At 40.6% G+C, this 14,201-nt stretch overlaps 1 protein-coding gene across 1 annotated transcript in view; it reads left to right on the top strand.

Moving 5' to 3' along the window:
* ST8SIA1 (ST8 alpha-N-acetyl-neuraminide alpha-2,8-sialyltransferase 1) overlaps window positions 1-12,667 on the top strand; it is a 133,393-nt gene extending 120,726 nt beyond the window's left edge. Inside the window, exon 5 of the mRNA XM_042795337.1 lies at window positions 192-12,667. Coding sequence (XP_042651271.1) covers window positions 192-678 — 487 coding nt within the window. The 3' untranslated portion in view covers window positions 679-12,667. The remainder of the gene's footprint in view (window positions 1-191) is intronic.
* Window positions 12,668-14,201: the final 1,534 nt, after the last annotated feature.

The following is a 14,201-nucleotide window of genomic DNA, read 5'->3' as shown; positions in this document are numbered from 1 at the left end:
GATAGTTTTCTAAAAACATAAACCTGAATAGATAGTTGAAGAGAGGCAGTGTCAGACAGTCAGAAGTTTGTCTGGACTTTCTCTGGGCTCGAGAATGGTATGCAGGTAATTGTAAATATGCTTTTAGCTGGGTTTTGAAATGACTGGGAAAACCTGTGTGTGACCAACTTGTTTTTCTCTGTTGTTCGCAGGTTCCAGAATCTGCTGTGGTCTCGCAAAGCGTTTGTGGACAGTGTGAAGGTGTATAACCACAGCTACATCTACATGCCAGCCTTCTCGATGAAGACAGGGACAGGACCCTCCCTACGTGTCTATTACACCCTGGAGGACTTCGGTGCCGACCAGGCAGTTCTTTTTGCCAACCCCAATTTCCTGCGTGACATTGGCAAGTTCTGGAAGAGCAAAGGTATCCATGCCAAACGGCTTTCCACAGGACTTTTCCTAGTCAGTGCTGCCCTTGGTCTCTGTGAAGAAGTAACAATTTATGGCTTCTGGCCGTTCTCGGTGGACCTGCACGGGAAGTTTATTAGCCATCATTACTATGACAATGTCTTGCCTGATTCTGGATTCCACGCCATGCCGGAGGAATTTCTACAGCTCTGGTTTCTTCATAAAAGTGGTGTACTGAGAATGCAGCTAGAACCGTGTGAGGACCCTTTAATCCAGTCTTCTGCCTGAGGATCATAGGAGTTGGTTTGGGAGATCCAGTAGTTTTTAATTTCCATGCTCTCCAATGAGAGTTCTGTTTTCTGTTGATTCTTTTTAAAGGGAAAATAATTGTGGATCTGCATGGACCATAAAAGTGCTACTCGAAGGCCGAATGGAATATGTCCTTAATGTATAGTGCTCTGTGGAACTGTGGTGGGGGGCAGTGAATCTTTCCATCAAGTCCATTCAGCAGCGTCTTGAAAATAATGTTAGAAGCAGCACAGCTAACCTTTCTGGGGAACATTTTTAAATGACTGATGTAAAAAGGGCATTAAGGCTCAGAGAGACACAGGGCCACCCACAAACTTTTGCTGACAGTGCCAAATATGACTGTCTGTTCAAAAATCCATTTCATTCCAGATTGGCACCTCGTACAACTTTCCTTTTTCCTTTTTTTATTTTTTTTTTCTCTGTTTGGGGGTGTGTGTGTGTATAGGAGAGCAGATGTGTGTTGTTGACTTTGTTTCTTTCTATTTTTTTTTTTTTCCCCCCCCAATGGAAGGAAAAGGAAAGGCCTAAAACCCCCAGGAGCAGAGTACCATCAACTCCACTGAAGACTCTTGAGAGAGTGAAGGGTGCTAAGAATCTGATTATAAGAATGTCCTAGGAATGCCCTGCTACTGAGTGTGGATCAACCTACCTGTTGTAGATTTTATCAGGATAGTTTAGGTCGTTGCACTTACAGCTCTGCTGATGCTTTACTGTGGGTAAGAGATGGTTAAGGGAAATGGGTCTGAAACTAAAATATATGTGTTACAAAGCCAGTAGTGAAATGCGGTCTGGTTTCAATTGACCTGCTGCAAGATTTCCACAGTGACTTTTGTAGTAGGGATGGTTCCTGACCTGTTTTGCTGTCCAGCCTTAGGGATTAAATCTGTATTCTTTTGGACTCCAGATGTTCATTGACTGTTGAGGGGATTTGAGGTGTTCAGTGGAATGTAGAATGAGGTTCTTCATTTTCTTATAGCAGAAAAACTGCAGAAATGAATGTAAGCATCATTTAAAATGAGTTGAAGCTTTGAAAATCCTTTCTTTTTGTGTGATTAGCTCTTCTGCTTGGATTGTAACGTTAGCCTTAAAGATTTGTACTTTTCTCGCAAAATTGTCTGTGGTTAGAGATAGTCTGAAAAATAAAACAGCCTTTGGGAGCACTGAAAAGCTGTGTAGCCAACAAGAAAAAAGGGAAACATCAGGCCCTTACGTAAGGCAGCCTCTCTCCTCACAGTGGGTGAATGATGCCAGTGTGCGCGTTGCACACACGCTGCTCCGGCCAGCGCAGCGCCTGAAGGACTGTTTTATTTTGGGTTATTACTTGGGCAGCAGATGGTCCTATCGCTATGTAAATGAGAAATCTTTTTGTTTGTTTGCTTTGGTTTAGCACTGTAGGACAAGAAGAGAATACCAGCTCAGTCCACAGTGCAGTTTCAGCTGCGAGATGTTATCACCATTAACTTTAAAAATCCAGATCAGTGTTCTCTTTCTTGTCCTTCCATCATTAGTAGCTGAAATTCTAGTCAAAGTGTTGAAACAACAAAACTGTCATTGGGTTTCCACAACAATTTCCTGTGCTACCTGTTTTAGCTCCAAAGTGCTAGTATTTTGGGGGATGTGTCCTGTCATATGTTGATAACGTCTCTCTTTGTAGACTACCAGCTGCAAGTTATATAGATATAATTAAAAAAACAAAAACAAAAAAAAAAAAAAAAAAAAGCAAAATCCGTGGCTCTTCTTTAAGTATGAATAATTCAGCTATGTATATAGGACACCAGAAAAAAAAAAAAAAAGTTTTGCTTTTTAAACCTATGTTTCTTAATAAAGTCTTTCTTAATATGGCTATTCCAAGAATAAAGTGGGCACTGTTCCATAGGATTACAGGACTGTGCTAAACTATAACATGGAGATTTGGATTAAATAGCGTTCTAGAGATTGTTCTGGTAAAATCCAAATGTGCTTCTATAACTCATTTTATCTTTGTCCAGGTTTTTATTAAAAGCACAGTCAACACACTGATGGAATGTCACTTGATAACTCGTTCCCTTTTGTTATGTTTGTTTGATATATGATGTGGGTACTCAATGAGGAGGGATTTGAAAGTAAAATAATTTCTTTAGTGCTTGTGGCAGAATTTTACTGAGCTGCCTTTCTTGGAGAAGAAGAGGTGCTTGTATGGTTTTTATTGTACACGTCAAGTTTCACACTTTTTAGTGCTCTAAAGATTGCATTATCTGTGAGAATAACAGTTGAAATATGGTGTGCTAAAATGGCACTTCAGCAGGATGACAGCATTTCCTTAGAGGTGTGACGGAATGGGGAGAGTAGGGGGAACTGCCTCTTTGCTGCTCATTTTTTTTGTATTTTTACCAATACTTGGGAATTTAGTTCTGAAACTCTCTGACAGCTCTCCAACCCTTTGGTAATAATATTTTTTCCATGTTTTGGGAAAATAATCAGAAAAACAAGAGAAAACCATGTATTTTTGTAGGAAAACTCTGTGCAGTGTTTCATAATGTCTGGCTTGTTCATGTTGAACTGGCACCCTGGCTATCTGGAGATGTTGTATTTCCTACCTCTGTAAGTCTGAGGCAAACTGAACATGTAGTCTGTGGTCTTTCTGAGTCACTTCTGGTGTCTGCAGTCGTGACGTTTGCAAAGAGAAAACTTCCAAAATATTATGGAGGTAGGTGAGACCCAGGCTGTGTGTGATGTGTGACTGATGTTAGAGAAATTGATAATTCTGGCTCTGTTCACATTTATGTATAGTGAATATAACTGCATCTTACAAAGACAACTACATTTGATGGGGAACTAAAGGCTTCAAGGATGAATAATTTTCTATAACTTCCATAAAACTGACAGCTGAGGAAAGAAGAGAAATGAAAATAAATGCTTCTTTTGAGAGAGCAAAATCTGTTCTAGATGGCTGACTTGTCAGTCCATGGAAACACTGGCCAGCGATCAGCCTTTTGCTCAGCAAGTAAAAAGGGATGTAGGAGAGTACTGCAAGTGTTTTGTGGCAAGAGCAGTCACAAGAAAAGAAAAAAAGCAAAGCAGCTGGGAGCATGAGAGTAGCAGCTGTCTGACAGAAATGGTGGAGTCAATATGCTCTGTCCATGCTGCTGCTCAGCCTGAAGCTTGCCTTGTCTAACTCTAGGAGTGTGTGTGTGGGTCCATGTATAGGATTATTGATGGGAAATATGGCATTGCATGCAAGGGACTGAAGTTGTATTGTTCTTCAAGAGGGAGGTCACACCATGGGATAGGACCATACTTCTGCGTAAAGACAGGCACAGTCAAATCCAGGAGGCTATCTGTAAGGGTTAGCCATGAGAAATCAGCATCTCACAGCCAAGGCAAACTTTGGGCAGACAGTTTATATCCATGCAGCATTTACTTATTGATTGATTCCAGTTCATTGATGTCAGTGCCCTTATTCGAATCTCATTGCTTGTATTGCTGTATTTTCCTTGAAGCAAATTGAAATCTTAACGTTTATTTTGTTAGTGGAATTCCCTACTCTGGCTTCTCTATTTCCACTGCCAGTCCCTGAATTTCTCTGATAGTATAGTTAAAGCTGCACAAGTTTTTGCAAGGTTGAAAGCTACTGCAATTCATCTTCAATAAAAACTATTTCAGACTGGCCAAATTATTTGTTAATGTTCCTAGCTATTAATTTTATCATAGAAGTGACAAGTTACAGAGTGCTGGAATCATTGTTCTGTATAGGAAGCATTGCCCCATGTTTGCAAGTAGAACAAATTAAATCCCTTTACAAGAGCTGTTCATGTACTGAAATTGCTCTAGATACAATCCTTTTTGGGCTGTATATGCTTTTGAGTAAATCAAGACTGATTTTTGAACTTGCGCCAAAACTATGTAAACCTCCTTCCTGTTGATTATGAAGCCTTTGGAGCTCCTTCTAAAACAGACAAGAAATCAGAAGCCAGCAAACTAAAATCATAGAGAAGGGGTGTGTGTGCTTGTGAGAATAAAAACATTTATAATTTTGGCACAGACCTTGCTATAATATCTAAGGACTCTTATTCACAAATGTATTTTTATATTTTTGCTGAAATGAAGATAACAAGTTTGCGGTGAACCAGCTACAAAAGTCAAAGGTCCAAGCCTCTGTTACAGCTTAACTTTTGTAGAATATAGAAATATTGGCCATTTTGTCGACTTGACTACTTTCACCTTTTTGTTAGTTTCATCAAAATGGTGTCATAACATACCCTGCTGAGTTTACACCTCTGTGGGAGCTGGAACTCAGCAAAGGATCTGCTTTTTCAAACTGAATGACTGAACTGTGGTAGTTATGTAAAATCCTTTGTCTATATATCTTCATGGAAATTGTTTTAGTATCTGGCTCACCCTTGCCTGTAATTAGTAGGGAGAAAACGAGCAAAGAAACTTCTGATCCAGAACTGCCTGCTTTGGTTCTTTTCTTCAGCTCAATGGAGTAGTAAGTATTGGAAGAAGTCCAGGTTGTATGGAGGACAGGCAGTTCTTGAAGAGTTGGGTGGTGCTGGAAAAAAGGAAGATCAATTCAGTGGCGTAACAAATTGTAGTGTAGCAATTCTTGATAATAAATCCCCAGTTCTAAGCAACTGTAGGACATTTTCATTTGGTAATGACTGTGAAAAATGGACAACCTATGACCTACTGATGGTTTTCTGCAGGACAGCAGCAAAGCAAAATGCTACAAGGAGGGGAAACTGATTAAACGGAAAGGGAAATACAATGGAACAAAGAACGATGATGAAAAATCTCTTTCCATTCCCTCCTGCCAATCCCTCCCCAAAATTCATATATAAAATGGACTAACGAGCTAGTATCCTGAGTCATTATCTCCTTCATAAAGTTACATGGTGATATTTCCAATACCTGATACTTCCTAGTAAACAAAATTCATCAGACCTTGTCCAGAAATGCCTATTCCCTGGCTCCATGGCTGTTTGGGGGGGTGCTCTGGGGGCTGAGGCTGTTGTGGTATGCTGTGACCTCCCTAATGGGACCTGCTTCTAATGTCATGTGGTTCCATCAGATCTCCCTCTGGGATCATCTGGACCTGTATTTGTGCCCCAAGAAGTCATCCTAAAGGATATCTCTGCTCTATCCTTCCTGATGACCATTCTCCTTGGGGTAGAAGTGTGATTTAAAAAATCAGCCATAACGTAGCTAATATACATTATTGTTTTGAATCATCTTCTGAAGTGTTGATAAATCCAACAAGAGTTAGCTCCAAATTGAAAATATGACTTTGGTTAGGTGTGGATAATTCCATCACTGGAAAACGGAAAAGGGATGGAAGAAGGCTGTGTTTTTCAAAGCAGACATTGTAAAATAGCTTGTCTTTCCTTGAATTCCCCAATTTTGTTACTTGGAATCTATCAGATGTTTGACTTTCTGGTAGTTTTTGAATAGAACAATTATTAAAAGATTTACTGTCCTCTTTGTTAAATATTAACAAACTAATTTTCCTGAGTGTAACACAAATATCCAACAGGAGGCTTAACGTGTTCTCCCTAGCTGATATTTCTTTGACAGCAGTGAGAACTTAAACAGCTACTTATTCCTCCCCAATTATTCATTTTCTTCAATTTGTATTACAGCAGGTTGAGCCCTAGTGTATTCAACCTCTTCAGCTTAATGCATATACTTAAAAATGAATCTCACTCTGTCTTTCCAGCTGTAAAAAAAAAATAAAATAAAAAAAAAGTTGTTAATTGAAAATATTTGCGTAGGTTTTCTCTACCATCAGGAGAGTCAGGCACCTCCAGGTGGTGATTCATGCTTTTTTCTGAACGTGGGCTGCATTCAGAGGTCTCTGCGGGACTCTGGAAACACCCCAGCTGTGTCTGCAAGGCTAAGCTGTGCAGGCCAGAGCACAACCTGAAGCGTTTTCCCTGGCCATGTCTAGTTTGCCTGTGCGCGTACTGCTGCGGCTTTGCCAGGTGCCCGGCGATGCTGCCCTAGCCGGCAGCCGGGCGCTGCGGGGGGCCCGGGGTGCAGCTCGGGGACCTGCTCCCCGTAGCCCATGGGGATGGTGCCAGCTGGGTCTGAGGAGTTTGGGTCACCCGGGTGGAGGCAGCGGGTACGTTCAGGGCAGCAGCACGAGGGGATAAGGCTGTTGGCTGCTGCTGGGACTTGGCAGTCACCAGAGTGGCTCCGCTGCGATCTGCCGTGGGTACAATTCAGCAAGTGCTGTTGCAGACCAGGTCCTAGATAATTACCTGTGGCAAGGTTAGCCCTCTCCTGCTTCACAGTCTTAAGTGCTGGGCTTACTGGAAATGATGGCAGCTCATCCCTTTGGAGACCAGGCTGTGTCTTGCCCTGAAACACTTTTGATCACTGGCAAGTCTCAGAAGGGCCTAATAAAACTGCATCTTAAAATAATATACATGTACTCTCTGCTTCTGTCAAGTTGGTCAACTTTCTGTTGAGCTGAATATTCATCCTGTTTGGGTCCCTCTAAGGCAAGTGAGCCTTTAGCACTCAGACCACCTGGAACTTACTGTGCTATTTGGTGTCTTCACCTTCCAAGTTAAACCCTTTTTCCTTTTAGACTAGATTTAACTATTATGAGTGAATCCAAAGTGAGTGTAAGAAAGCAAGACCACAAGTAGTTGTTCTCTGGGTTTATGAATAAGCTGGTGTTCAACAAAACACTGAAGTACCTTTTGAATAGTTCCTGTTAATTTCTAATTGTATATTCAATGAATTGTTTTGCTCAGATGGGACCCGTAGCAAAGATGAGTTGCATAATTTTCTGTTTATTGGAAGGGAGCAATTACAGATGCATAATATTTTTTAAGCTAAATTCTTACCAAGAAGTTAGGAAATGTAGATTCTGTGAGAAGCTTTGTCATTGTGTGATTACCTTGGTAGCAAAGGAAACATTTTCACTGAAAAGAGATGCACAGAGGAAAAGAGATTTTGATCAGAACAGTATAATCTTGAGCACTAAGATCCAGATTTTAGTCCCTGCTCGGATGTCTTTGACCAGGATCTTGGTGTGCTGTGACAGTGCCGTAATCACAACTTCTTTTTCTTCTCTGCATATATTAATTTTTGTAGAAAATGCCTGAACACTTTTTAAATAATCCCTATGTGCAGTGAAAATAAACACTCCTTTTTTTCAAGAACACAAGTTTTCTTTTCAAATAACCATTGCTCTTAGTGTGCGGAGCAGAACTGACAGAAGATGTCCAGTTTTCAGGAGAATGCCATTTTGGCGTAGTCTGTCAGGGCTCCTGCAAACACGCAAGTTGATTGCTGCCTCTTGAGCTGTAGAGTTTCAGCAGATGATACACACTGTGCTGCAATGACAATAAAGAAAGATATTTTAGCCTCAGATCTGCCTGCTTGATGCCTCCCATATGCTGAGTGGTATTTCTTAGTTCTGCAAGGGCTCTTCAAGCGTGGACTTTGATCCTGATCACACGTTGACTAATTTTAGAGGACTGGACTTTCAATGTACTGAAAACTGAAATGAGCATTGAAATGACTGGAAGTAAGTCCTTCAGTGGGTCACTTGGTCACATGGCAGGGTTTGGCCTGTTACAAAACAGACCTGTCCATATCTGAAAGCCATTTTATCTGAGTATGAGACTTGTATATATGAGGATGTCACTGGAAGGTTCACAGGCAAGGACTGATGCTGCCTGATGCTGCACAGGCAAGGACTTCCAAAAAACACTGTGTATTTATTTATATCAGTAATGAAATCCCCATTGAGCCAGTATTGGATTAGGTCAGCATTCTGTGCTCTTGAAACTACTACCCCATAAGCATTTCCAAGAATTGTTCCATGCACAGGCAGAAACAGTAGATTTTTCTTTTGTTACTGCTCTTCACTTTGCATTGAAAAATGGAATTAAGTGTCAATCAGAACTCTTATCTACCCTTTTTGGAGGTCTCTGTAGACTGCCTAGATACTATATAGGCACACAATTGTATAAATATAAGCAAAATAGCTGATAGCCTGAAGTTTATAGCTCAAACACTGATTAGTATCTTCAAGAATTACTTTAAAATCATTTAGTGAGAAAAAAAAAAATTGCAAAAATTTTACATGTGGAAAAGATGCCATTTTTTTTTCTCCTAAAATACACTAATAACTGAACAAACTATATGTTAGAGATATGTGAGTGTTTCCCCTGGTTTTCAAGTTATTCTACACTTCTAGCTTTGTATTCAAGTCCGTATCTCTTCAAAGCTTCCAACTGTAGACTACTCTGTGTGGTGTCGTTAGGTAAAAAATTAAGTGTTATACTCAATTATAGTCAAAAAAGAAAGAAAAACTCAAGATTCAGATCTTCTGAAGTCTGTTACTGTTTATGTACTGCCATTTAGTCTTTGTGTCTAAAGAACTAGACAAAGATCAGAAAGGAGATAAATATGCAAGATGACAGTCTTGTAAAGATAAAGGGATGCAAGCGCATATTTAAATTCTTGGCTGAATTGGGACCTAAAGTTATTAACAGATGTTGGGTCTTTATTCTTTTGCTTCTCTTTCCCTCAGTTCTTGTTGTATTGGGGTGAAACCTGCTGTGTTCACAAGTTGTTTAAAATCTCCTTTGCACTACAGTGAAATTTCCTCTGGGCTCTAAACCTCAACATGTAAGAGAGAGACATAAACAACTTCAGGTTTATTAATACCAAGTGCAAGCAAGCTCGTATGAAGTATTTCATGTCTTCCTAGTACTAATTACTATATTAATTTAAAATGAAGGCTTTCTTATTTCTGATACTACTTACCCCAGAATGTTTGAAATCTTTCTTCCTGCGGTGATTTCTCTGTCAGGTGAATGGAGGTTGTATTTAGCATAGATGTTTTGAGAGTTAGTTAACTCATGCTTGGGAAGTAAAGTGAAAAACCCAGAAATTGTATAAAATATAAAGATTTATCTGCTTTGAACAGTGAGAACAAGCAAACAAATAAACCCTTTTATCTGACTGAATTTATGCTGCTGTGTTAAAATCCACCCTTATTGTTAGTAGGTACAATAAAGACTTTACCTTCAGATAACACATAGATTGTAGGAAAATGAAAAGCCATACATTTTAATGAGAAAAGGAAGTTTTCTTCTCTCTGCCCTGCCCTTCAATTTATAAGCCAAGTTCTTTGCTCTCTTTTGCTGTTCTGATTCCCCTCTGGTCAATAGAATTGCCTAGATTTTAACCAGCTGTCTGTTCTCAAACCTGAGGGAATTCATCCTATGAAAATTTTAAATTAAGATATTTTAAAGCAATGCCAGATTATGCTACTTAGTTAAAGGTTCCTATTCTGTAAGGTACTGATTTTTTTTCCACAACTGTAACTCATGAGTAGTTTATGCTATTTGTTGGTCACTTTTGTAAGGCAGATATCTTACTGCATTTCAAACATCTGCTGCACTAAGGTGTCACAGTCTGAAATCAAATCATGATATAAGTCATGTCCTTGTTTCAGCAAGTTGCATAGAAGTGATCCATGTACTGCTCTTATCTGTCAGGTATATTGTGTGAGCCAAGTGAAAATGAAAAAAGGATTTTTCTACAGTGTGAAGCCTCACCATTGACTGGTTGTATCTGGGAAATAGATATCCTCAAGTAATTTATTGTCGATGATGGATCTGCTGCCTGCTAATGTTTCTACTCATTGTCAAATAATTTTGTTAGACTTTGTTGATATAATGATATGATCTTTTCCCCTGCTATTTGACTGCAATTTTTCTTTTCTGATAGTTTTTGCAGGGAATAAATCTTTCATTATTCTCTTTTTTTTTAACAACAATTTATATTTAAGGCTCAACTCTAGTCTCAGATGCTGGTTGTATTAACAATGTTGGTCTTGTGCTTTTTTCCTGTGTTGTGCACAGTATCTTCTTTTCATAATACTATGTATGATGATCAACAATGAAGTCTCGACAAATTATCATCCTCTTAACCATTACAAGTCTTTGAGAACTGAAAATTCTTCTGGCTTTTGTAAAACCATCTGGCTGTAAGTGTCTTCAGGCTTTAGCCTAAATTGCACACAGCCAAATCTTGAATCTTTGCAATATCTTAGTGCACTCATAGTCGATCTGCATCAATAATATATAAATTAATTTCCAAAATTGCTTTCAACCTCAGCAAAAAACAAGGACTATTTAATAAACTTTCTTAATAATGGCCTGTAACTATCATGGTGGTAAAATTTTTTAATTTTCATTTTATGTCTCATGGAAGTTACAAGCTCAGACAAGGATATAAACAACTTGAATCAGTAACCAGTCTAGTTGTCCTCTTGTTTTTGGTACCTGTATTCTTTCCACTGATCTTATTATTTTTTCATTTTTTTCTTTTGTTTGCATCTCAGTGCAGTGAATATCTTTCAGATTCTTATCCAATACCAAAATTATTACTATGTGTAATGTGGAGGAATTGCACTTAGTAAGGTTTCTGTTCCACTGTAGAGTTTGCTAGTAGTCTGCATTTTAAATGAAGGGAAGTTTTATCCTCTTCTCGAGGGAGAACTGTTTGGGTGAGAAAGCAGGGCATTAAAAACGACTGCCTGGGTCTTGTTCTGCTTGTGCAGAATACCTGCACTGAGGGCAGAGGGCAACCCCTGGCTTCTGAGCCTCCTGGGGCTTTGGGAGATGCTCAGGGGTGCTGCCTGGGCTGTACCTTTGTGCTGAGCAGTGGGGCCGGGCTGGCACAGGTTTGGGTAGTCCCAGGACTGCCGGGTGCTCACAATCCAGCTGGGCAAGAGGAGAGCCAGCGGGGCAGTGGAAGGTGATATGAGACCCGGGATGAAATGTGCAGCGTGGTCCCAGCCCTCGCTTGGTGGGGGCTGAGCAGGAGCTGCTGCCGTCTGCTCCCTGCTGCGTGCTCCCTGCCCGGGTTGGGGCACGGGGCACCCGGTGCTCCGACATAGCCAGCCTCACTAGCCCTGCTGGGGAAGGATAGTTTTGAATCTGGGTAATCTCCCAGCTGGGAACTCGTGGAGAATGGTTATGTTGTCCCCTGCTCTGCCTTTGCTGGTCCTGAGCAAGCGCATCGCCAGAGCTGGGTGCTGGGAGCTACTCTTGGCCGAGTGGCTCCGCACTGCAGCCTCGCGGTGCCGCAGCAGAGCCGAGACATCTGCTGAGGGACCAGCTAGCAAGGGCATGGGCTCTCTTGAAAGCAGAAGAAACTTCAAGTGCAACAGTTATAACAATCAAATAGCAGCAAGGCTCTTTCTCCTTTGTTGTAGAAGGGAAGACAGTGCGAAGCATTTTCATGCCATGCTTTAGCCACTTAAAGGTCAAGAGCAAGAAGTTTGAATGTGCGGTTTGCTGTAAATTATGATTTTTTACCACAAGCATAGGATAGGAATGTCTCCAATTTTTATTTAGAAACCTATTTTTTTAAAAAAAAATACAAATTTGAGGACAGTTATTAGTATCTAAGTTAACAACTGAAATCTTGTAGAGTAATTTTTACATTCTCCAGCTCTGGCAGTTCAAGGGGACACAGCAATCCTGCCTTCATGGTGGAAATCCTTTAAGGACATCTAAGTCTTTCTGTTTCTTGGGTATACCAGACACTTTGCTTTAACTTATGTCAGTGCTGGTTCCATCTGGCTGTTTCTGAAAGCTCAAGAGAAAAGCAAACAAACAAAGACATGAACGAAATTAAAGGTGCCTCGCTGTGATATTTTTATAGAGTGGTACATTGCTTTGATAATGAACTGTGAAATGTAGCATGTGGATGATGATGAATGTAAAAGACTGCATGTGTTTTTATTTGAATGTTGTGTCCATGAGCTGGATTATTAGTATGAGTTCTGTAGTGTAAAAATACTGAAAAGATAAGTGAAATGAAAAGCAGTTTTTTGCAGTGAACCACATCCTCTTTTGTCTATCTCCCTGTTCACAACTGGTCTCAGATTCTGGTAATGTAAACTTTACCATCAGGGTGGTAATAAACAAAATGCTGTATTCCTAAAGTTAAATACGCTTCCTTCCAGTATTGTAAGGGAAAATCTATTTGCATTTCCAGCAGGTCAGACTTCTTCCCCGGGGTGGGTTCACGGGGCTGCACTGGCAGGGAGATCAGTTGGGCTCACTGATGATGCTATACCGTGTATTTCCTGCCCACAGAATTCAATTGTCTGTTCCTGTGCCAGGGAATAAGTGACTGTGGTTTGATGCAGTTTGCTGTTTGTTTATGTCTGGAAGCTGAAGTTCAAGCTAAAATGCTAAGAGGTCCCTTCTGTTTCTTGTACGCACAGACATGCACACAGCTTGAGGAAAGAGTTTTGAGCTTGATTGGAACAGAAATGGGCCAGGCAAAGGTTTTTCAAAATTACTAATTTTGTGTTTACCTGACTGAGGTATTCATGAGAAGTCCATGATTTCAGGAGGGACTGACATTTGTTCCCTTATTTCTGAGTTGCAGTGATCCTGGAACACCTGCCCAGCCATGGGGGCCCAGGGAACCCACAGCTGGCTCATCACTGGGGTTATACCAACTCCCTGGTGTTTTGCTTTGGGAACAAAATAGGTTATTTGAAGGCAAGCAGCCCAGGAGGCATTGCTTGAAGGACCGTGAGTGGCTTCTGCTTGCCTCCACCTATACCTGCAAGGTCCCTGCTGTCACCTTCCCTGTCATACCATCTGCACATCTTGGACCTCCTGCTTTGTAGATGCCCCTACCTGCAAGGCTGGCTATAAGAGAGGGCAGACCTTCCTGCTGGTGAAGTGCTCAAGCAAGTGATGCTTAAACCAGTGGTGAAACGCACCGTACCATAAACGTATGTTTGGAAGGAGCTCAGTGTTTGGTTGAAACAAGCTGACTTGGGATCACTCTGTGGTTTGTAGTAATGCTGGTATACCGTAGCCCAGGCAGGACAGACGCAGGGTATCTCCTGTCTCTTTATGCACTGGGCATAATTGTCATTTTTGCTCTCTCACACAATATCTCCAAAGGAGCGATGTGATATGGGATGTCAGTGTTAGCTGGTGAATTTTGCCCTTGCGTAATTCTAGTACTTTGATTTGCATTCCTTCTTATCTTGCCCAGTTTATTGAAAAATGTGATGGTAATGTGGTAGTTCAGTGTCTTGAGATGGTTTTAAAGTAGATAAACAAACCATTATGCCTCTGAGGTTGCATAATTCCATGGATTTGTCTTACCTTCAGTGACTGGCATGTAATATTTATTGTATCATTTATGATGTATGTAAGCTTTACAGGCTGGATGTTGTATCAAAATGATGTGAGCACTTGGGTAAACATTTCCTTGAATCACCATCATTTTGGCATACTCAGGGGCAGAGGTACTCGTGTGGAGTGTGTTAAACATCACAAAATGTGTCGTCATTTAGAGTTTTGCGGAGGTACTTGTGTGGAGTGTGTTAAACATCACAAAGCGTATCGTTGTTTAGAATTTTGTGATTAGGGCTTCGATCTAATTCTCTCCAATGTAGCAAATGTTTGCTGTCGGCTAACACTGTTACAAGGACTAAGGGTTTCTCTTTTTTTTGC

This window comes from Tyto alba, unplaced genomic scaffold (assembly GCF_018691265.1).
Source record: "Tyto alba isolate M040663 unplaced genomic scaffold, T.alba_DEE_v4.0 Super-Scaffold_21, whole genome shotgun sequence".
NCBI lineage: Eukaryota > Metazoa > Chordata > Aves > Strigiformes > Tytonidae > Tyto > Tyto alba.
Note: the sequence above shows the minus strand (reverse complement) of the source record. Positions and strands in the feature narration are given on the sequence as shown.